The sequence below is a fragment of the Ascaphus truei genome, unplaced genomic scaffold (genome assembly GCF_040206685.1).
Source record: "Ascaphus truei isolate aAscTru1 unplaced genomic scaffold, aAscTru1.hap1 HAP1_SCAFFOLD_280, whole genome shotgun sequence".
In the NCBI taxonomy this organism is placed as follows: domain Eukaryota; kingdom Metazoa; phylum Chordata; class Amphibia; order Anura; family Ascaphidae; genus Ascaphus; species Ascaphus truei.
In genome coordinates, this window is record NW_027455750.1 from 409,072 (window position 1) to 434,569 (window position 25,498).

Here is a 25,498-nt window from a genome sequence, read left to right on the forward strand (position 1 = left end):
GACTCACACATTGATTCAGGGCTTCCTATGGTCATGGCGACACAGGAGCATACTCGGAGCCTGATCTATCTAATTGCTTGAAAAACACTTATTTGTCTCTCTTCCGCCCTGGACATTATTCTTGTTAGATTTTTGTAGCACCACTTTAGAGATTCACCTCTCTTCATATACATGTAAACAGAAACTACAGGCATATTCATTATTTTGCTGCCATAGGCGACTACTGTCCACTATAGAGAGAGAAGATCTATTAACCTTATGACGGACCATAGTGAAACCACCCTACAGTAACTAGCAAATATATGTGGAGTATTTTTTAATTTGGATAATTTTCACGGTAAAGCTCTGTAATAAATAGGAACGTTCTTGATGGCTCAAGAACATTTGTTTTTTAATACGTCAAATGTTTGGTATTCTAGATACAGGCGCTCACAAAATATCCACAGAAGCAGTGAGGAAGGAACTGTAACTACAATATTATTATTATGTATTTTACATGAATTTTTTAAGAGAGAAAATCGTGTCAAATTGAATGTCCTGGCTGATCCAGATACATGAAATGACAAGGACTAAATTATCCCTCAGCTATATGTACGGTATATATGTATACGCTGTTTGAGAAATGTTATGGACCTGTTATTTCCTCCACCTCTATACCAGCCTTTTTCACCGATCGATGTTCTGCCCCTAGGAAAAAAGGTAATAATTACAGGACTACTAAGCATATGTAAATTCCAATATATCAGCTACGAATCACATCTATAGCCCAATATACAGCTACTAAGCACATCTATAGCCAAATATATTAGGCATCAATACAGTAACATGTCTGAGTTAGGCTTTGACTATACTAGCTCGCGCGAGGTATGTAAACTTACGTTGCAACAATTTGTTATTGATCAGCGCGGTGGTGCGCAGTCTGCAGTTTTCTTTATAGCACGGCCGTAGTACACAAGTCATACTTGTGTTAGTACAACATACTTTAGGCCGTGCTTATACCGAAAACTGCAGACCGCGCGGCTCAATAACAAATTGCTACAATGCAAGTTTACATATCTACACGAACTGCAGGGCGGCTGACAGTAGAACAGACCTTGGATTTTGTTTTCAGCAGGCAACGGCCGCGTCACGTGAGCGGTTCAGCCAGTGAGGGCAAACCACTCACGGCCACGCCTCCCTGTCACCTCCGCCTGCCTCCTGGCTGCAGTGCACATGCATCGCAATGATGACGTCACAAGATCGCGAGCACGCTCAGCCGGTGCTGGTAAAATCGTAGCCTTAGGGGGCGGCCCCAGTCACTTCTACATGTGCTATCAAGCCCCCCCCCCCCCCAGTCCGGCAGGTCCCAGTCCCTACCTTGTCGCGCACCTTTCCCCAGCGATGCACGACAGGTTTTCAGGGAGGCAGGGGAATTTGAAATGAACATCTGCGACGGAGGCGTGGCCACACCCCCGCCGGCGGTTCAGCCAATAAGGGCGAACCAGCCGCGGGACGTCATGGCCACGCCCCTGCAAACCCACAGCCACGCCCCCTCCCGTCGCAAACCTTCCCTCTCCCTCAGACCGCCTATCGCGGTGTAGCGCTGTGCACGCGCCCCCCCCCCCTCGCCGGGCGCGCGTGCCACAGTGAAGACTGGGGACTCAGCCTTAGAGTGCTACTGAAGCTACATAGACCATTTACTTGGAAGATTACACTGTGCTCATATTTTTAGGATTTAAGACAAAAATGTGTAATATGCAAAATGTACAACAAACAAAGATATAAAACAGGCTGGTCACATTTAAAAAAAATTCTGCTGCTGTATTAACTATACAAGTAAAGCTTTGATTTTCAGTGAACTTTATAAACCTTATACTATACTGTGCTGTGCTACATTGTCGTCAACTTTCAGAGAACGCACTATTGCGTTAAGGCAGGGGAACACAAACCTTTCCTGCTGCGCCCCCTGTCTGCCTGCTCCGGAGCTCGCGCCCCCCCCCCATTCCTCCTACCTGGCAGCTGCGTCAATTGACGCTCTGGGGTCATGTGACATCAAGTCACGTGACTCGCAGCGTCATTTGACGCCTGTGACATCCCGTTACATGACCCCGCGGCGTCATTTGATGCAGTAAAAAGTCACGTGACTCGCAGCGTCATTTGACGCCTGTGACATCCCGTTACATGACCCCGCGGCGTCATTTGATGCAGTAAGGTGAAATCACTCCGCCATATAACACCTTGTAAACAATTTGAAATGTTTAATAATTTTACGGTGTGTTTAACAGCTTTGCAAATTATGATCCACATGTTTTACAGCTAGAAATATAATAGCAATTATCACTAAATGTGCAACAGATACTGCATATTTTACGGTTTTACACTTAACCAATGAAAGAACTGCAGCAGCAGCAGTTCGTGTTGCAGTGATCAAGCCTGATTTATACAACTATTGCTATAACATGAGAATTTAGAAGGACCAGCAAAAAATGTTTTAACTACACTAATTGTTTCTCCAAATCAGAAAACTACTGGAGTATTGTACAATGAATTATGTGGTGAAGATTGAAAAGAAAAAATATGTATGGATGTACTGTATATTTCTATTTATACAGCGCTTTACAAAAGAGACTATACAGTAAGGGAATTATAACACAATAAGGGGCCTATGCAGAGAGCAGCGAATTTTAAAATTGGCGAATTTATTAAAAAGTAGCTTTTTTGGAGAGTTTTAATCTCCATATGCAGAAAAGTGCGAATTCTGCTATGTTTAACATGGATGCGTGTGGCGAGTCTAAATTGGCGAGATGCGCGCTTCAGAAATGTGTTAAAACAAATTCGCGCTTTTTTTTTTCCCTTTGCAATGGCCACGAGCGGCAGTTTTTTCTGGCGAGTTAAAACTGAGACAATCGCGCCATTTTATTGGCGCGAACAGCCGCTAGATGCCGTTCGCGCCTCTCTGCATACGGATATTTTTAAAACTGGCGAGATTGAGGTTCTCGCCAGCCGCGAGGCGAGTTTTATAACTAGAAAAGAAAAATTGGCGCGTTTTTCGGAACTCGCCATTTTCTGCTGCTTTCTGCGCGATTTTCTCCAAAAAATGGCGAATTTCGAAATAGCGCTGCTCTCTGCATAGGCCCCAAAGTCTAACAAACATAAAATCAGGCAGAAGGAACAGAAATTCCTGCCTTACAATCTAAGCTACTTTCTATAAAAAAAATTTGGACCCTCCAAAACAAGACAAAATGAAAGCCATCCTTAAAATAGCTAGTGTATCTACAGTATAAATATTCCAGGATCACGATTTAAGCCGCGCTTCTGCAGCCCCAGCGATATGTGTGCAGGAGATTGGGCAGGAGATTGGGGAGGCGATCGGAGTCGTGTGGCGATCGAGTCATGGACGCGCCACAAGCTGATCCGCCCTCATTGGTTGAATCAGCTCAAGTGACGCTGACATCACACGAATGACAATTTTTTTGCATATCCAAAATGTAGCAGCGTCGACGCGCTACATCACCGTCCGGCGCAGCGGGTACTGGAGGAACTGCAATAGGAAATTAGGCAAGAGATCTGGCCATGTGCGCACGTAGCGCCGCCGCCACCACCATGGGCGCATCATTGGGGACTTTAAAGAGTGATTCCCCCACGGAAAATACTATGTTGTACTGTATGGCAAAAAATAACTATTGTGCCCCTCTTGCACTGAAGGATCATATATATCCCCAGTTACAACAGCTCCTATTCCCACAGTCATCTCACTAATGAAGGAGCCATCTATCTAACAGACCCATTATTCCCTTGCCAGATCTGCTTCTTTCTTTTGTGTACTAGGGAATCTTAGAAACCCAAAAGTATTTTACACCCACACATGTCTAAAATTCTAAGCAAACCCATACTATAAACTATGGTTAATTACACGTTACTAAGGATCTATACAACAGTAAGAAATATTGTGACAAGACTTTCAGCTTCAGACAATGTAGACTCTTTAAAACATCTGTTTGGTTTTCCATGTGAATTTCACAGTTAGATAAGGATATAACACCAACATAACTATTTCATCACTTGGTAAGGAAGAAGCAGGTATGAAATACAGAGGGTGCAGAACATACTTTCCGTAGGAGAGAATTTCCACACCGTTTTGGCATGTGCGTCTCCAACATACACCGTTCCATCGTCCGAGGCAGCAATGTCATGGGGCATGTCAAAACTCTGCAACAGTAACAAGACACGTGCAAGAAGTGTGATGTTTTAACCAATGCTAAAAAGAAATGTGTATCTATGAAGAAAACATATGTTCTCATTCAAGTGTCTTCTTTAAGAACCAACACTATTATTGCTTCATACGGTAAAAATATTTAATTACCTCATATTTCTGCATTGCTAGATATTTCAAATATGTAAAAACTAACTTTTCAATGAAAACACAGGCTGATGGTAAATAGCCTGGATAGCCTTGTTTTCAATTACATTTTCTTAAAAACGTTAAAATCCTTTCAAAAAAGGTTTAAATCTCCTGCTTCCTATTGATTCATGTGCCACAAGAGATTTAAGAACCAGGAAGTAACCGGCAGCACTTATGGAGGTATCTCGGGAACCACAGGGTGCTAAAATAAACACATTTCAGCTCCTGGGACCCCCTACTTCATGACCATAAAAAAAAAGGGGGGGGGGGGGGAATGTTGGATAGAATGCTCTATTAAATTATTGCTTAGTAAATGCAAGACTTCCATATCAGTCTAGGATTTACATACATTTTAGCCCCTGCTTTACTCCCCTTTTTTCTTCTGATTTTTAAAAGTAACAGCGTGTGACAAAGATCTTTAAAATCATCACTAATCCATCTTACCTACATTCATTTGTATTATATGTAGAAATGGGTGGAATTGTCTGAATCAAAATCCGTCAGCGAATTTGGCATTAGAAAATCTGAGCGGATACCCCGGAACCGGCAAGATTCTGTCTTGAATCAGAGTTCGAATTCTTAAAAATCTGAAGTCAGATTTGAACAACTGAAATAAAGTAGTTGCGGGGTGGAGAAGCCTAAGGCCGTGATCATACTAAAAAAAGGCTGGCGGCTCAAAAACAAAATGCATTCTAATTTAAGTAAACATACCTTGAGCGACGTGCATGCTGCCTGGAACTGCACGGCTGCAGAGTGGTGAGCAGACAGAGGAATTTGTTATTGGCAGGCGACGGTCGTGTCACGTGAGCGGTTCAGCCAATGAGGGCTAACTGCTCACGCCACGCCTCCTTGCCACCTCTCCTGTCTCCTCTGCTTGTTCTGATGCCGCTCGGTGGCAGCGTGAGGATGACGTCACCGGATCACACTGCCGCTCAGCGACATCTGGTATAATTGTAGCCTAAGACACCTAGTGACTGGAATGGTGTACTCAGCTGGACTACAACCCACAACCACTACTTTTCTAGGCAGCAGCACTAGTAGAGTGAGCTAAACCAGCTGATGACCAACTCTCCTGTCATAGCATACATCTGGGCCCTACTTCTCATTCAGTGTTCATACCTGTACAAAGCACTTTAACCTCTTCTGGAATAGAGAACCTTAAGCAGTCCTGCCATGAGACACCTTCTGGCATGGGAAGACACCTTACAGTCCATTTAATTGAATATGAAAATATGTTGTATGGTGCTCTGTAGTAGAAAAAGCAACACTAAAGGATTGTTCAAATGATGAATAAGCTTTAATTTTCATTGTGGGAACGCACTCTTGTTGTTATTCACTGGCTTGCCAGCACTGGATGTAGTGCTCCGTTTTTTCTCCCCTTTTGATAATTTAATTGAATAGGCTGTAATGTATTCCAGTACCGAACGTGCCTTATGGCTGCTTAATAAATATATATTATTAACACATATAAATTATAAATATATTAACACTGCTTAATAAATGTGGACCACTATCTTTATCTTTTGCTGTATAAGATTAGAAGTACTAACTCAAGTCACAGCTCACTTTGTTGTATTACTGTATCTCCACATCTGCTTTATTTGATGTGCTTCGCCTTGTTTTTGCTTGTGTGAGACAACCTGTGTTTTATGTAATCTCATCTAGTCTTAACTCATAGCATCCATTACTTTTTGCTTGAAGTCCTTTCAAGATCACAATCAACAAAATAGATATCCCTTGGAGGTGGTATACGGTTAGCAGATAGTGTGCACTGCTAGCCATCAACTGGTTTAGCTCACACTGGTAGAGGTGCTGCCTAGAAAAGTAGTGGTTGTGCGTTTTTCGTCCTGTTAGGTCTGACACAGAACACCATTCCAGTTATTAGTTGCCTTAGGGTTGTCAACTCAATATCTTATTGAATTCATTTTAAGAAGTGTGGTATGTGACTCGTTTAAATATACTTTGCATAGTCATTATCTCCCAAGGTACCTCATCTGAGCACTGGCATCTCTCCCAAGTTATTCGGAGGGAGGTGTGAGGATAGAGATATAGACACACACACACACACACACACACACACACACACACACACACACACACACACACACACACACACACACACACACTCAGTCACAGAGACACACACACACACTCAGTCACAGAGTCACACACTCAGTCAGAGTCACACACACACACACACACACACACACTAAGTCACAGAGTCACACGCACACACACACACACACACACACACACACACACACACACACACACACACACACACACACACACACACACACACACACACACACACACACACACACACACACACACACACACACACACACACACACACACACACACACACACTCAGTCACAGACACACACACACACACACACACACACACACACACACACACACACACACACACACTCAGTCACAGAGTCACACACACACACACACACACACACACACACACACACACTAAGTCACAGAGTCACACACACACACACACACACACACACACACACACTAAGTCACAGAGTCACACACACACACACACACACACACACACACACTAAGTCACAGAGTCACACACACACACACACACACACACACACACACACACACACACACACACACACACACACACACACACACACACACACACACACACACACACACACACACACACACACACACACACACACACTCAGTCACAGAGACACACACACACACACACACACACACACACACACACACACACACACACACACTCAGTCACAGAGTCACACACACACACACTCAGTCACAGAGTCACACACTCAGTCACAGAGTCACAGAGACACACACACACACACACACACACACACACACACACACACACACACACACACACACACACTCAGTCACAGAGACACACACACACACTCAGTCACAGAGTCACACACTCAGTCAGAGTCACACACACACACACACACACACACACTAAGTCACAGAGTCACACGCACGCACACACACACACACACACACACACACACACACACACACACACACACACACACACTCAGTCACAGACACACACACACACACACACACACACACACACACACACACACACACACACACACACACACACACACACACACACACACACACACACACACACACACACACACACACACACACACACACACACTCAGTCACAGAGACACACACACACACTCAGTCACAGAGTCACACACTCAGTCACAGATTCACACACACACACACACACACACACACACACACACACTAAGTCACAGAGTCACACACACACACACACACACACACACACACACACACACACACACACACACACACACACACACACACACACACACACACACACACACACACACACACACACACACACACACACACACACACTCAGTCACAGAGACACACACACACACACACACACACACACACACACACACACACACACACACTCAGTCACAGAGTCACACACACACACTCAGTCACAGAGTCACACACTCAGTCACAGAGTCACAGAGTCACACACACACACACACACACACACACACACACACACACACACACACACACACACACACACACACACACACACACACACACACTAAGTCACAGAGTCACACACACACACACACACACACACACACACACACACACACACACACACACACACACACACACACACACACACACACACACACACTCAGTCACAGAGTCACACACACACACACACTCAGTCACAGAGTCACACACTCAAACACAGAGTCACACACACACACACACACACACACACACACACACACACACACACACACACACACACACACACACACACACTAAGTCACAGAGTCACACACACACACACACACACACACACACACACACACACACACACACACACACACACACACACACACACTCAGTCACACACACACACACACACACACACACACACACACACACACACACTCAGTCACAGAGTCACACACACACACACACACACACACACACACACACACACACACACACACACACACACACACACACACACACACACACACACACACACACACACACACACACACACACACACACACACACACACACACACACACTCAGTCACAGAGTCACACACTCAGTCACAGAGTCACACACTCAGTCACAGAGTCACACACACACACACACACACACACACACACACACACACACACACACACACACACACACACTAAGTCACAGAGTCACACACACACACACACACACACACACACACACACACACACACACACACACACACACACACACACACACACACACACACACACACACACACACACACACACACACACACACACTAAGTCACAGAGTCACACACACACACACACACACACACACACACACACACACACACACACACACACACACACACACACACACACACACACACACACACACACACACACACACACACACACACACACACACACACACACTAAGTCACAGAGTCACACACACACACACACACACACACACACACACACACACACACACACACACACACACACACACACACACACACACACACACACACACACACACACACACACACACACACACACACACACACTCAGTCACAGAGTCACACACACACACACACACACACACACACACACACACACACACACACACACACACACACACACACACACACACACACACACACACACACTCAGTCACAGAGTCACACACACACACACACACACACACTCAGTCACAGAGTCACACACACACACACACACACACACACACACACTCAGTCACAGAGTCACACACACACACACACACACACACTAAGTCACAGAGTCACACACACACACACACACACACACACACACACACACACACACACACACACACACACACACACACACACACACACACACACACACACACACACACACACACACACACACACACACACAGTCACAGAGTCACACACACACACACACACACACACACACACACACACACACACACACACACACACACACACACACACACACACTCAGTCACAGAGTCACACACACAATGTCCTGCCATGAGACACCTTCTGGCATGGGAAGACACCTTACAGTCCATTTAATTGAATATGAAAATATGTTGTATGGTGCTCTGTAGTAGAAAAAGCAACACTTTTGTTCAAATGATGAATAAGCTTTAATTTTCATTGTGGGAACGCACTCTTGTTGTTATTCACTGGCTTGCCAGCACTGGATGTAGTGCTCCGTTTTTTCTCCCCTTTTGATAATTTAATTGAATAGGCTGTAATGTATTCCAGTACCGAACGTGCCTTATGGCTGCTTAATAAATATATATTATTAACATATATAAATTATAAATATATTAACACTGCTTAATAAATGTGGACCACTATCTTTATCTTTTGCTGTATAAGATTAGAAGTACTAATTCAAGTCACAGCTCACTTTGTTGTATTACTGTATCTCCACATCTGCTTTATTTGATGTGCTTCGCCTTGTTTTTGCTTGTGTGAGACAACCTGTGTTTTATGTAATCTCATCTAGTCTTAACTCATAGCATCCATTACTTTTTGCTTGAAGTCCTTTCAAGATCACAATCAACAAAATAGATATCCCTTGGAGGTGGTATACGGTTAGCAGATAGTGTGCACTGCTAGCCATCAACTGGTTTAGCTCACACTGGTAGAGGTGCTGCCTAGAAAAGTAGTGGTTGTGCGTTTTTCGTCCTGTTAGGTCTGACACAGAACACCATTCCAGTTATTAGTTGCCTTAGGGTTGTCAACTCAATATCTTATTGAAATCATTTTAAGAAGTGTGGTATGTGACTCGTTTAAATATACTTTGCATAGTCATTATCTCCCAAGGTACCTCATCTGAGCTCCTTTTTGAGCACTGGCATCTCTCCCAAGTTATTCGGAGGGAGGTGTGAGGATAGAGATATAGACACACACACACACACACACACACACACACACACACACACACACACACACACACACACACACACACACACACACACACACACACACACACACACACACACACACACACACACACACACATCTAAATTGAACTCCTCTTTCTCCTCCTTGAACTGGTTAATCTGAGGTGGATTTCAGACAAAAAAATCCCCCATCTCTAATTATATGTATAATGTCACATTACTTTCGGTTTAGTTTCAATTTAATACCAGTTAGGTATTTGTTACTATTATATGTTCATCTTTGGTTTAGTCAGTTTGAAATGTAACCAAATAAACCCAGACCATGTAAAATATGGGACCAGCCAGTGGCCATCATATTAGTAGTAAAACATAGCCCAGCTACAGCATTTTGAAACCATCTTTTGAGCCAGTAGTGCACGGTGATACTTGCATATCGGTACCTTGCCTGGACACTCAATATATGTGACTTTCTACATCGCTTATTCATCTTGACATTACATAGAAAGGTACATGCAGATTCTCCTATTTAAGTTTACAGTTTCACTCTGATTTATCATTCTAAATGTATCTTTTCCACGTATTTTCATGGCACAGTTGGCTAAAGTATGACACCTTCATTCTATGAATGACATGCACTGATAGCACTATATCAAATGAATAAAACTTCTAAGTGACTGGAGCCCAGGCTTGCCCAGAGCCTTACTGCCCACAGACAACTACAATATACAGGCAAGTAACGGACATACCCCAAAGTAAGGAATGACAAAGGGTGGAAATGGATGATCTTAATGTGCTTTGCTTGCAAACTCTATAAAGTAAAAATCAATTTGAAAATCATATTACCTTTCGAACAGGAATGAAAGTGTCTATGATATCCCCAGTGGAAAAATTCATTACAAAGCCTTGTACTGGTGTAGTTTCTCCAAGGTATGGCTTTCCATTAACAGCATACAATATGCCACCTGAAATGAAGATCGGAATTATCTGTAACTTGCGAGCCTGTATGAATTAATATCACAGAAATATAAAAGAGGAAACATATACAAATGGCTTTATTTAACAATTTCAGTGTTTGAGGGACCTACAAGTCTAAGATAGTCAACACTGAGGGCAAAAATGGCATCCAGACATAATGTTTACTACACTTGCTTGACGGACTTAACCCATTGCTGTACTAATCATCTGAGGTCATTTACAAAACGTTTGCTTGCATTTTCCAAGGTTAAAGAAGCTATGGTAGTTGTTCTTCGAATTCATATTCAACAGCAAAATGTGAGACCTCTAATCACTGTATTAATCTTTACATGTAATTATAACTATTCTGCAATTGTCGACGACCGGGAGTGGATTGGAGTTATGCCATCACTACACTAGTGATCAACTGAAGATCTGTTGAAACAAATGGCTTGGTGCCTAGTTTGTTTATATCTTTAAAACACCAAAAGCCATATATAATAAGCGGTACTAAACAGTAAGGCATCTTAAAGCCAATGTACGGCTTTGTAAATATGAGCCCAAATGTTTTTATTAGCTATTGCCAAATGTTTGAAAAAAATATTGTGTGTAAAACGTAAATTGGGAAATTTTAACTACAGTATGGCTTTAACCACTCCACTGCAGGATGCTGCATTACTGCAAAGATAACATTCATTACGGTTCCTCACCACTTCACATCCACAAAGCCCAACAATGCACTGCAAAGCCCCTTTAGCAAAAAATAAAGGTAAATGGATGTTTCATCATTTAAAATATATTTAACAGCTTTGTATATTTGTAAGAGTTCATAGTTCAAAGCTCTAATAGCCATATTGGTCCTTGAGAAGCATAGGTTTGTTGGGGTTGTGAGACATTTTAAGGGACTGAGTTTTTCTTAAATTAAATGATAGTGTGCAGAGCTTTCCAAACCTCACCGGTCTCTTCTTTAAGTGCATGTGTACTTAAAGTACTCAAACAATAATTATTACCTTGCTAAGAGGGGTGCACAGGGGACTGCAGAGCCTTCTAGCAGCAGAGGAGTTATATTTAAGAGTTCATCGGGAAGTTTGTATTGGTTGATATTATATTCCAACTACCTTTCTCATCTCACTGTAAACCCCTTTTCACTACTGGGAAGCAGGGATCAATATTTAATTATGAAGTAAATTAAAGTTACAACCCAGCAGTTGCTCAAAAGAAGTGTCTAAATTCCTTGCCGATCGATTCATGGAACAGATGGTTAAATTAAACCTTTAAGGAAAAGGTGCTGAATTATTAGCAAATAACTTATGAAAGGTCAAGTCCGACCTTTCACTTGTATTTACAGGTTTTTTTTTTTAAATTGACATGACTGGGGCTTATTATAATGGCGATAATTATGTGTGAGATGGTGATGGTCTTTATTTGGTTAAACATATGACATTTATTTTTTTAAAGGCCTCAATAACCTAAGTATTTCTAAATAATTTTGTAAACGTAATGTTTTTAAATGTGTTAGAGGGATTTACCAATATGAGCAATACTGTACTATAGAAACACCCGCTCTGCCTATTACCAAGGTAGGGGTGCACTAGGGTTAATAAGACACTATTGAAAACAGAAAGTGCAGAGTATTACCCTAGAAACTGCGGCACTTCTGCATGAAAGAACCCCTTACACTGCACTCTCCTATGCATGTAAACGTGTTCACTGCGACAGGACTGATATTGAGTGTTTGATGAATGAAAATGTCTAATACAAATAGTATAACCCCTTGTGTGTGAATTGATTATTGAATGAAATTAAAATATGAATTCTTTATTAAACGCAATCTATAAAATAAAGCGCGGTATAAAAACCTATACACATACAAACAAAAAAGTTGGTGTGTTATAGTATAACCACCTTAGAGGGGTAGTGACCTCTCTATCAAATACCCTCCTCGTGATTGGATGAGAATCCATACAACACTAGTCTCTTAATTAGATTGGCTGTTGAGGGTAGACTGAATTGTATGAGTAGATGTTGTGTGTTGGTTGTGCGTGACTCGTGTCCTCAGTATTCCTTGTACTAGGACACTACAAGAAACCGGATAACCTCCTTGTGCCTGGTAACAGTCCCCTTTACATACGTGAGGGCATGTCCCAACTAGCAATATATATTGAATATTGATAATACTAAGCGCTAATATATGCTTCTTATGAGCTAGGAAGGAATAGGCAGTGTTGATATTATTGCCTGAATCCCACTGGTAATAATGCTTTAAACCATCTATGAGATTGCAACAGTGTTACACTGCTGCTGTGATGTCTTAAGTAGCAATGCGCTGTTACAGTATATGCTAGTTTGTGTTCACGGAGCGTTCCTCGCTGGACACCAACGGGATCTTACCAGGGCAATAGAAGCAAGGTGTCTGCTTCAAACTGCGGTTACCAGAGCTGAGTCATCATGGGATGAACCAGGTAAGTACATAATCCAACCACTACCATAGTGATCTTATTATTGATTCAGTGAGGAGTGTGCAGACTGACTCAATATTATGTGCATTATTATCCTCATGCAAGCTGAAGTGCATCGTTTCTTAGGTGGTAGCCCTCGTCTCTCCTGCTGTGAATCTAATCTCAGGCCATCAAGGAGTGTATACAATGTATCTTGAGTGGCCACTATATTTGTGAGGACGCGGAAGTTAAGCACCCGCCAGCCGGTGTGAGCGCAGCAGCAGTAGCTGATGCAAGAAGACTCTAGCCAACATCCATAATCGGTTTGCCGGCGTACCATGCTGCTGCGGTGGAGTCTGACCATCTAAGAATATGACTTTACCGTTCAGCACAAAAAAGGGAGTGAGCACGGCAATGCCGATGGACTTTCCCGGCAGGACGATCCCGGGCCGGCTTAGCTCTGACCTTCAGGTGTCACGCTTGGGGATGAACTCGTTGGGGTCGCTACCCCAGAGCTCTCCGCTTAAGGGGGGAGGTGTGACGGTAGGGGGAAATATGGCTGCTGTTTATAAAGGTTAAGTCTGCCATTACCCCTACCTGTCAGTAATACATTGGTATTGTATTGTATGATATATATATATATAGATATGTATGTCTTTGCTTGGTTCCAGCACCTCAGGAATCAGGGGTTAATAGTTTTGCATAGAATTGTTGCAAATGTTGTGCTGCAGTCCTACCCACCACTCAGGGCCGGGCATGTAGGCAGCTCCTGGCCCTGAGTGTTGCAATGTTATGTTTTAAGTGTACAAAAAGGTGGGGAGGGAGACCCCTAGCAGACAGAGCCTGCAGAGAGTTACAGAGGTGTTGAGACAGGGAGAAACTGCAGTGGCCAAGCCAGTGCTGGTCTCTGGCCTGAAAAAACAGTCCTGTAGGCACTGGGCAAGAAGAGAGAACAGGGGAAACCTCTACAAGTGGGTCCCTGCGACTAGTTAGGCAGGGTACTCCCCAGTTTCCCCAGTTGGGTATGTGTGATGTTTGTGTCTTTTGTATAGTTGTGGATATGTTTTTCCAATAAATTAATTTTATAAACTCTGGTGTTCAGTCTGGCGATATTTATCCCTGGTATTAGTCTTGGTCTCTCATGACAGTAGCCCTCGTCTCTCCTGCTGTGAATCTAATCTCAGGTCATCAAGGAGTGTATACAATGTATCTCGAGTGGCCACTATATTTGTGAGGACGCGGAAGTGAAGCACCTGCCAGCCGGTGTGAGCGCAGCAGCTGATGCAAGAAGCCTCTATCCGACACCCAATATTGCTTTGCCGGTATCCACGAGGACAGACTTTGTACCATGTATTTCTCTGTGGGGGCTACATGTGAGTGGTCATTTGTATCTTCATTTTAACTTGCAAATATAGTGTTACTCCCTACACGAAATCCGTTCCCTTTGTGTTTACCTTATTGCTCCACACGTCCATCTGAATCACGGAGGTGTCTAGAGGACTGATACAACTGTCAAGTTCTACCTTATCACCACCAAGCGGTACCCAAGAGGGGCACAAACGCTGTATTAATTACTGAAAAGTGTGAGTGTACACTTATAAAGTGTTATATTCTATTACCCAGTACACATTATCAATACGTTGTTGCACTATATATTTCTATTTTTCTTTTCCACGTAACGGTTCCTGAGCTCCCCGCATCTTTCAACAAACCAGCAGCATTAAGAATCCAACAGGAGGGTTCATCGTGGGTTGAAGCTGGTGAGACACCGGTCATAACTTTTCACTAATTGATTTATGTATATTATCACATTATATCACTAATTTTAAAATTGCACTTCTTTATTTCATTGCACTTTCACAAGAGCGCCGGGTCATTCTATCTACACTGTCTAGTAAGAAGCAAGTTTCTGCAATGTCATGGCAATGGCCCCCTGACAATATGGGAACACCCTGAGACAGGGCCGCACAAGTCCTTTTTCACCTGCACCCCATGTTTAGTGGCAGTAGTGAAAACGGAGACAAAACTCTTTCAGCAGTTTTATTTAAATGTACACACTGTTTTATATAAACAAAAATTGGGAAAGTCTTTCTAACATAATTCCCTTTTTCAATAACAAGAAAATGGAGTTGTAAGTGTGTAAATCAGGCCTGCACAACATATGGTCCGCATGGCCTCTCTGTGCGGCACGCAATGAATCCGGCCGGGCGCCAATAAATTAATTAAATAATTTTTTTTTTAAATGGCGCCGTTCCCTGCGGTCCCAGCGCGCATGCGCAGGGCCGCTTCCCCCCTCGCAACGTGGGATGGAGGGGGAATCCTCTGCAGCCGCTCCCCCCCCCTGCTCCCAACGTGGGACGGAGGGGAAGTAATAATTAATAAGTAACTCGGCTCCTCCTGCGGTCTGCTTCTCACCGCACCAGCTTCCCGCGTCCCTCCGAGCTCACCTCCCGTGGCCACCCCCCCCACGAGCTCACCTCCCGTGCCCTCCCCCACCCCCAGCCCGCGCCCCCAAGCCCACCTCCCATCCCGGGCAGCTACCGTAGGGATATCGGGGGCAGGAGGGGAAAGCGTCCGGCGGCAAGCTGCACCAACCCGGTCAAGGTAAGTCACTGTCACCCAGTCACTGTCTCCCACCCAGTCAGTCACTGTCTCCCACCCAGTCAGTCACTGTCTCCCACCCAGTCAGTCACTGTCTCCCACCCAGTCAGTCACTGTCTCCCACCCAGTCAGTCACTGTCTCCCACCCAGTCAGTCACTGTCTCCCACCCAGTCAGTCACTGTCTCCCACCCAGTCACTGTCTCCCACCCAGTCAGTCACTGTCTCCCACCCAGTCAGTCACTGTCTCCCACCCAGTCAGTCACTGTCTCCCACCCAGTCACTGTCTCCCACCCAGTCAGTCACTGTCTCCCACCCAGTCACTGTCTCCCACCCAGTCACTGTCTCACACCCAGTCACTGTCTCACACCCAGTCACTGTCTCACACCCAGTCACTGTCTCACACCCAGTCACTGTCTCACACCCAGTCACTGTCATCCACCCAGTCACTGTCATCCACCCAGTCACTGTCTTCCACCCAGTCACTGTCTCCCACCCAGTCACTGTCTCCCACCCAGTCTCTGTCAAGCACCCAGTCACCCTGTCACCCAGTCACTGTCTCCCACCCAGTCTTTGTCACCCACCCAGTCACTGTCTCCCACCCAGTCACTGTCTCCCACCCAGTCACTGTCTCCCACCCAGTTACTGTCTCCCACCCAGTCACCGTCATTCACCCAAGGGGGGAGAGTGATGTGAGGTGCAAGGGGGAGAGTGATGTGAGCTGCAAGGGGGAGAGTGATGTGAGCTGCAAGGGGGAGAGTGATGTGAGCTGCAAGGGGGGAGAGTGATGTGAGCTGCAAGGGGGGGAGAGTGATGTGAGGTGCAAGGGGGGAAAGTGATGTGAGCTGCAAGGGAGGAGAGTGATGTGAGCTACAAGGGAGGAGAGTGATGTGAGCTGCAAGGGGGAGAGGGATGTGAGCTTCAAGGGGGAGAGGGATGTGAGCTGCAAGGGGGAGAGGGATGTGAGCTCCAAGGGGGAGAGGGATGTGAGCTGCAAGGGGGGAGAGGGATGTGAGCTGCAAGGGGGGAGAGGGATGTGAGCTGCAAGGGGGAGAGGGATGTGAGATGCAAGGGGGGAGAGGGATGTGAGCTGCAAGGGGGGAGAGGGATGTGAGCTGCAAGGGGGAAAGGGATGTGAAGTGCAGGGGTGGGTGGGATGTGTGTGGTGTGCAGGGGGGTATTGTGTGTTTGATGTGGAGGGGGGTATTATGTGTGTGGGTGAGGGGGAGAGATGGGGGTATGAGCGATAGATGGGGAGTATCGCAAAGATTGATAGTGTTGGGTTCTGGGGGAGATATGAGGATGATGATGAAGGGTGCTGGGGGAGATATGAGGATGATGATGAGGGGTGCTGGGGGAGATATGATGATGATGATGATGATGATGAGAGGTGCTGGAGGAGAGATGATGATGATGATGATGATGATGATTTTACCCGTGCGGCCCAATTTTTTTTTCCTTGGAGCAGTTCGGCCCTTCGCACTTTACGAGTTGTGCAGGCCTGGTGTAAATAAAGAAGCGATGCTACCATACTGTACTTCCAACACTTTAAATTATGTTTTCGACTTGAGAGTTCTCATTATACAAATAGAAGACATAAAATGTTGGATTTGCCCAGTACAATGTGCATAGAGAAAAAAAGGTTTGGTTGCTCCGTGGTCACAGCATCTTCAACAGCCAACGCATGGATGAAAAAAAACTTTATTGGCAACTAGCAAAGAACATCAGCACGAACCACTCTCAGAGTGGTTCGTGCTGATGTTCTTTGCTAGTTGCCAATAAAGTTTTTTATCATCCATGCGTTGGCTGTTGAAGATGCTGTGACCACGGAGCAACCAAACCTTTTTTTCTCTATGCGACGTCACTTCCGGTTGGAGCACGCCGACACCAGAAACAGCGTGGACACAAGCTGCCAGAGGATCCTACCGGTGCCTAACGGGAATGGCTTTTTGTGAGTACAGACCGGCTGATTACCTCCACGCGGTACACAGGGGACAGGTGAGGCGTCTGGTGATCGGGCCGTGACTTACTTAGGGGCGCCCCTCGGGAGGTGTCCCTCAGTACTTCTATCCGGTATACACCATTGCCCAACACCCTGAGTGAGTACCGGAGGTTTATTATAATATTAGTTATCATTAACACTGGTGTCTGTCTTCAATCAAGTGGAGAAGTTATACTCCGTGCCCAGGTAGTAGCCTCGGTTACCTAGGGACTTACCCTATATTTTATTCAGTACAATGTGCAAGTGACTTGTCCTTCTAAATCTGCTATTCATAAAGTGAAGCTCACAATAAAATAACACCCTTTATGTATGAGTTGTGTACATAGGATAGTTTAGAGGTACAGAAGCATGGATGGGCAAAGGTAATCTACTGGCTATGTTGTAATTATTGCATTTCTATTTTGAAAGAAATTATTTCATTCATTTAAAGCACGTATGCTGCAGAAGCTGTATAAGATTACCTGGTACATAAGAGACAGCAAAAACTTCTCTTCCAAATAGCTTGTGTTTGATTTCTTTGACAAATTGTCCAGTCTCAGAATAAAAGCATTGAATCCGTCCATTTTCTCTGTCGGCCACGCATAACTGGCCCTGCTCAGCTACCATGGTCAGGCTGTGTGGGATACGGAACTGACCTGGTTTAGCTATGCCTGATGAAGATTCTGTAGGCGGAAATGACAATTGCATATATAAAATGTAATCAACCACCACCTTATTTATACTAATTGTATATTAAAGCAGTAATCCCATATATGTTTTTTTGCACAATTTGAACCAGGGTTTTTCTGGAGCTTAACTGTGACATTCCTAGCACCAACAATTCCTGAATATTTACATTTTTAGGTGCTGGTAAAATTCAAGAAAAATCAAAGATGGCTGACGAGATCATCCAATAGGCAGCTGCAATGCCATGTTCTGATAACACCGTGGCTTGCTATTGGCCCATGGGAGTGACTCTTTGATGGTAGCCATAGTTATTTCCTAACAGGGACTAGAAATACAGGCACATAAAAAGGTAAATATCTCAGGAACTGAGGTTCCCAGAAATAAATAGAGTGTGGTACAGGGGAGATTGCTGCTATGTATTAAACTGCACATATATACACATCTGTGCAGTTGCGAAGGCTTAGATAGCTATGGCCAACCTAATATTTCAATCAATTTAGTTATTTTCAGATGCCTATAAACAATAGAAAGGATTGGCTGAAAAACTAATGTAAGATTTACATTTATTATTATTATAGTTTATTTGCAAAGTGCAGATATATTCCACAGTAAAGTGGGGGTACAGTGATATAAATCACAAATAGTATTACATAAAAATAAGGGCAAACATGCACAGATACAGAAGGTAATGAGGACCCTGCTCCTGAGAACTTACACTCTGGAGGGAATAAGGGGCAATGTTAAAGCAAAAGGTAAAGTGGCTGCTCATTGTGGGATAGAGTATGCCTCAGGATGGAGTATTGTCCAGCCACACAGCTGGGACCATTAAGGTTTGGGTGTCTGGATGTTAGCGGAGGGGTTTTTGTCATAACTTAACGAATGTGTGGTGGATACCTATACAAGCTTCAAATTGCAAAGCCACTATAACCAGCCACACACCCAAAAGGTCGAAACAGCTGTCTGTGGGTATGTTTACTGGCTATGGATCTTAACCTAGGCTGTGCTGAAAAGCTGTGTAATGCAGCAAGCATAGGCTTATGTCAAAATGGATTTGAAGCAGAAGGTGGCAGTGTGTGCTCATTTGCATGTCATTTCCCTGAATCCCTTGCTGCAGTGAAATCACTGTATGCTGGGCAATAATGGTGAAAGGCGGGGTTGCAGACCTGTCTAAGACATACAAATGAGCACACAGTAATATTTCCATTTGATAGAGTATATATATATATATATATATATATATATATATATATATATATATATACAGTGTTCGACAAACCTATACATTTGCACGCCCCGGGCGAGTGGATTTAACATCGTGGCGAGCTCCTATTGGCCCAAGCAGCACACGTGTGGTACTAGTATGTTTGTAATGGTGCTCAACAGTGCTGGGACTATGTGAAAGGAGGGGAGTATATTGGGTAATAATTATATTTTGCAATGGTACTGTGCCTTTGGATGGGCAAAGGTACCCTGAAGGTAGGAGTGGGTTGCCAAAGACAGCCCTCTCTTTCCTCATTAGGTAGCCCCAGGTTTAGTACTCACTGAGTCTTCTTTCTTCCCCAGTCTCCCCTCCAAAGCGTGCAGCTGTATTAGAGTGTAGATCCAAAGCCAGGGTGTGCAGCGCACAGCAATAAGGAGGAGCAGGTCTTGCAGAAAAAATAGTCCTTTATTTAATTCATGGTGTGGGACAACAGCAAACCTTCAACGCGTTTCGTTCAAGGAACTTTATCAAGAAGTGCTGGTTAGGTAAAAAACTACAATTTATATAAAGCTGACTGCCTTATTTTCGCGCCAATCGTGACGTCATGGTTTGTATATAAGCCACTCAGAAACGTTATTCTCGCGCATGCGCGCGGCGCCAGCAACTCTATCATACTCTCTATGGTGTTTTGAGTCCTCCGCGCATGCGCGCGGCGCCTGGGTATCAGGGGGTATGCTGATGATGTCTGCCGAGTATTTCAGCTTGTACACGCCCGTGGGGCGGTCCTAAGCGCAATCCACGCCTCAGACTCACCAGAAAGACTCCCCCTCCTTCCATACGTCAACAATCTCAGTGATCTCTAGATGTTATAGACCTCCGCGCATGCGCGCGGCGCCAGGGTGTCAGATGGCCCACTCCTAATGTCCGTCAAGCACTGCCGCAAGTGAATGCAATGCATGTCCCTGACTATAAGAGTGAAGCCTCCCCACTCCAAGTACCGCGCGAGCGATGAGGTACTAAGTTGTCAAATCACATCCCTACTACAATTAGGCTATAAAGGGGCTATAAAAAGCCACTATAAGATAAATAAACGGAATAGATTTGTTATAATGGCAGTAGGCTGTATATATAAAATACCTATAGGCAATATATGTATATAGATAAACAATAACACAAATGCTTATGGTAAACAAATACAATAAAATACACATTTTAAACAGAAAAAACATATATATAAAAAACACAGTTTATTGTTTTAAAATATGCATTTATCAAAAAATGTTTAAATGATAAACACAAAATAATAATAAAAACATTTTATAAAAAAAGCAACAAATATGTCTCGTGCCTTAATTACAGCAAATTGCATATCCCGCTGGATGAGAGTAATAATCATATAAGTATCATGTAAATTGTTAACATCAATCTAATGTGTGGTTACATACACATGTACATTAATTTTTGCTGATTATCTTGACCATGACTTAAAAAACTTCCAATTATCAATATAAGTTATCAAATCAAGATAATCAGTGATGAGTCAAGAGGTGGAAGTCATGCTGATAGTTAAGCTTCTTATTTTAATTGTCTCATAAACATTAAACTTACTATTTTGATTATCACGTAAACATATTCTCAATATATGAAAACCTTTTGGTGTATTTCTATAGGTCGTTCCAAAGTAAATGATACTCATTTAAGAAAATGGTTAATGTTCCATTCTATATTTATTCCATCGGGGAACCTAGTTCTTAATGTAAATATCCAATAGGATTCTCTGCAATCTAATGTTTTCACAGTGTTACCCCCTCTTTCTTTTCTGATTATTTTCTCGATACCTACAAATGAGAAATTACTGATGCCTCCCTGCCCACATTCTGAAAAATGTTTGGAAACAGGGTGTTCTTTATCATTTTTGCGTATCAACCTGCAATGTTTCTGTGGTGGTACAGAGTAGGACTGACTACTTCAAGGAAGCATTTCGCCAACTTGAGGATGTGTCCTCCTATTCTGTGCTTCCACGGGACCCCACGGATTATTTTCTGAGGGAACTACTTGAGCTTGTAGATCTAGGAACAGCTACACATGTTTTGACCAAAAATGAACCAGACTTCATTATCAATCGACACCCTATCATCCCCATCTATCACCATCTCCCAAAGATCCATAAGACTTTGGTCGATCCTCCTGGTCGGCCAATAGTCTCCAGCATTGGATCTTTGGGAGATGGTCTATCTCAATATGTGAATGCATATCTGCAGCCCTTTGTTAGGAAACTACCCTCCTTTGTTCTGGATTACCTGTGGGTTACTATGGATGTGGTCTCCCTGTATTCGATCATCCAACACGATCTGGGCATGACGGCTGTCCGCCATTTCATAGAATGTCCAGGCAGCTCATTACCTACTACTACTTTTATAATGGAATCAATACATTTTTTACTCACGCACAATTATTTTCTTTTTGATCACAAGTTTTATTTACAACTTCGGGGGACGGCAATGGGGACAAGTTTTGCCCCCTCCTATGCCAACCTTTTCATGGGGTGGTGGGAGAATAAATTTATTTTTGGAAGCACAAATCTTTATAGACACAATATTATTTTTTATAAACGGTTTCTTGATGACCTCATCTTTATTTGGCACGGGAACACGGACACTTTATTAGAATTTATAGAATATTTAAATAAAAACACTTTTGATATCAAACTCACTGTTAATTACCATACTCATCACATCAGCTACCTGGACATTTTATTTTACATTGACATCAATCAAAAAATACAATCGGATATATACAAGAAACCAAATTCCCGTAATTCGTTTCTCAGAGCGGACAGCTGCCACCCCAGGTCGGTGATCAAAGGAATACCCAAAGGCCAGTACCTCAGACTGAGACGGAACTGCTCAACTTTTGAGAGTTTCATTACTCAGTCTGAGGAGCTGACAAATAAATTTATAGAGAGAGGATACGACAGGGAGACCCTCCAGACTACACTACAGGAGGTCAAAGGAATTGAACGAGCTACAGTAATGCCGTCTGTGTCCAGAAAGGGGAGGGGAATTGTATACACTGAAACAAAAAGAGACAGAAAAGAGGACATAACATGTCCACTGTTTACTGTATTTCACAATACAGCAAATCCAGCAGTCAAATAAATAAGATTGTGAATAAGCACTGGGAATTGTTACGGATGGATCCAATCTTAAAGAAATATACAGATAAGGGTCCAAAATTTGTCTACAGACGAGCTAAGACACTAGCTACCTTTTTATCACCAAGTGTAGTATCAACACCAGTAAAGAGATCAGAACATTTTGTGACAAGGGGATCCTTTAGATGTAATCAGTGCAACATGTGTCAATTCATGAAACCAGCTCGACATGTCTTTTCCCACAGTCCACATAAACGCTATACTATACATAATTTCATCAATTGTAACACTACATTTGTAGTGTATTTGATTACATGTGGCTGTGGGAAGAGATATGTCGGTAGGACCACAAGGGCATTAAAAGTAAGGATGCAGGAACATTGCAGGTTGATACGCAAAAATGATAAAGAACACCCTGTTTCCAAACATTTTTCAGAATGTGGGCAGGGAGGCATCAGTAATTTCTCATTTGTAGGTATCGAGAAAATAATCAGAAAAGAAAGAGGGGGTAACACTGTGAAAACATTAGATTGCAGAGAATCCTATTGGATATTTACATTAAGAACTAGGTTCCCCGATGGAATAAATATAGAATGGAACATTAACCATTTTCTTAAATGAGTATCATTTACTTTGGAACGACCTATAGAAATACACCAAAAGGTTTTCATATATTGAGAATATGTTTACGTGATAATCAAAATAGTAAGTTTAATGTTTATGAGACAATTAAAATAAGAAGCTTAATTATCAGCATGACTTCCACCTCTTGACTCATCACTGATTATCTTGATTTGATAACTTATATTGATAATTGGAAGTTTTTTAAGTCATGGTCAAGATAATCAGCAAAAATTAATGTACATGTGTATGTAACCACACATTAGATTGATGTTAACAATTTACATGATACTTATATGATTATTACTCTCATCCAGCGGGATATGCAATTTGCTGTAATTAAGGCACGAGACATATTTGTTGCTTTTTTTATAAAATGTTTTTATTATTATTTTGTGTTTATCATTTAAACATTTTTTGATAAATGCATATTTTAAAACAATAAACTGTGTTTTTTATATATATGTTTTTTCTGTTTAAAATGTGTATTTTATTGTATTTGTTTACCATAAGCATTTGTGTTATTGTTTATCTATATACATATATTGCCTATAGGTATTTTATATATACAGCCTACTGCCATTATAACAAATCTATTCCGTTTATTTATCTTATAGTGGCTTTTTATAGCCCCTTTATAGCCTAATTGTAGTAGGGATGTGATTTGACAACTTAGTACCTCATCGCTCGCGCGGTACTTGGAGTGGGGAGGCTTCACTCTTATAGTCAGGGACATGCATTGCATTCACTTGCGGCAGTGCTTGACGGACATTAGGAGTGGGCCATCTGACACCCTGGTGCCGCGCGCATGCGCGGAGGTCTATAACATCTAGAGATCACTGAGATTGTTGACGTATGGAAGGAGGGGGAGTCTTTCTGGTGAGTCTGAGGCGTGGATTGCGCTTAGGACCGCCCCACGGGCGTGTACAAGCTGAAATACTCGGCAGACATCATCAGCATACCCCCTGATGCCCAGGCGCCGCGCACATGCGCGGAGGACTCAAAACACCATAGAGAGTATGATAGAGTTGCTGGCGCCGCGCGCATGCGCGAGAATAACGATTCTGAGTGGCTTATATACAAACCATGACGTCACGATTGGCGCGAAAATAAGGCAGTCAACTGTATATAAATTGTAGTTTTTTAACTTACCAGCACTTCTTGATAAAGTTCCTTGAACGAAATGCGTTGAAGGTTTGCTGTTGTCCCACACCATGAATTAAATAAAGGACTATTTTTTCTGCAAGACCTGCTCCTCCTTATTGCTGTGCGCTGCACACCCTGGCTTTGGATCTACACGTGTGGTACTAGGTGGTGAGTAGATTATTTTGTTCGGCGAGTAGATTTTTTTTTTTTTTCCCTTCTTAAAATCAGAGTGAAAGTTGTTCCTTTTAAAGTATTTAAGTTTCAACTAATGGGAGCAGGGCACAAGACAATGTACCTTCAAACTCTAAAGACTC

General features: G+C 43.1%; 1 protein-coding gene across 1 annotated transcript in view; it reads right to left on the bottom strand.

Annotated features, from left to right (window-relative positions):
• Window positions 1-551: 551 nt before the first annotated feature.
• LOC142481564 (peptidyl-glycine alpha-amidating monooxygenase B-like) overlaps window positions 552-25,498 on the bottom strand; it is a 48,964-nt gene continuing 24,017 nt past the window's right edge. The window contains exons 5-8 of the mRNA XM_075582945.1: window positions 18,858-19,058; window positions 11,247-11,365; window positions 4,089-4,188; window positions 552-687 (exon numbers count right to left, since the gene is read on the bottom strand). Coding sequence (XP_075439060.1) covers window positions 626-687; window positions 4,089-4,188; window positions 11,247-11,365; window positions 18,858-19,058 — 482 coding nt within the window. The 3' untranslated portion in view covers window positions 552-625. The remainder of the gene's footprint in view (window positions 688-4,088; window positions 4,189-11,246; window positions 11,366-18,857; window positions 19,059-25,498) is intronic.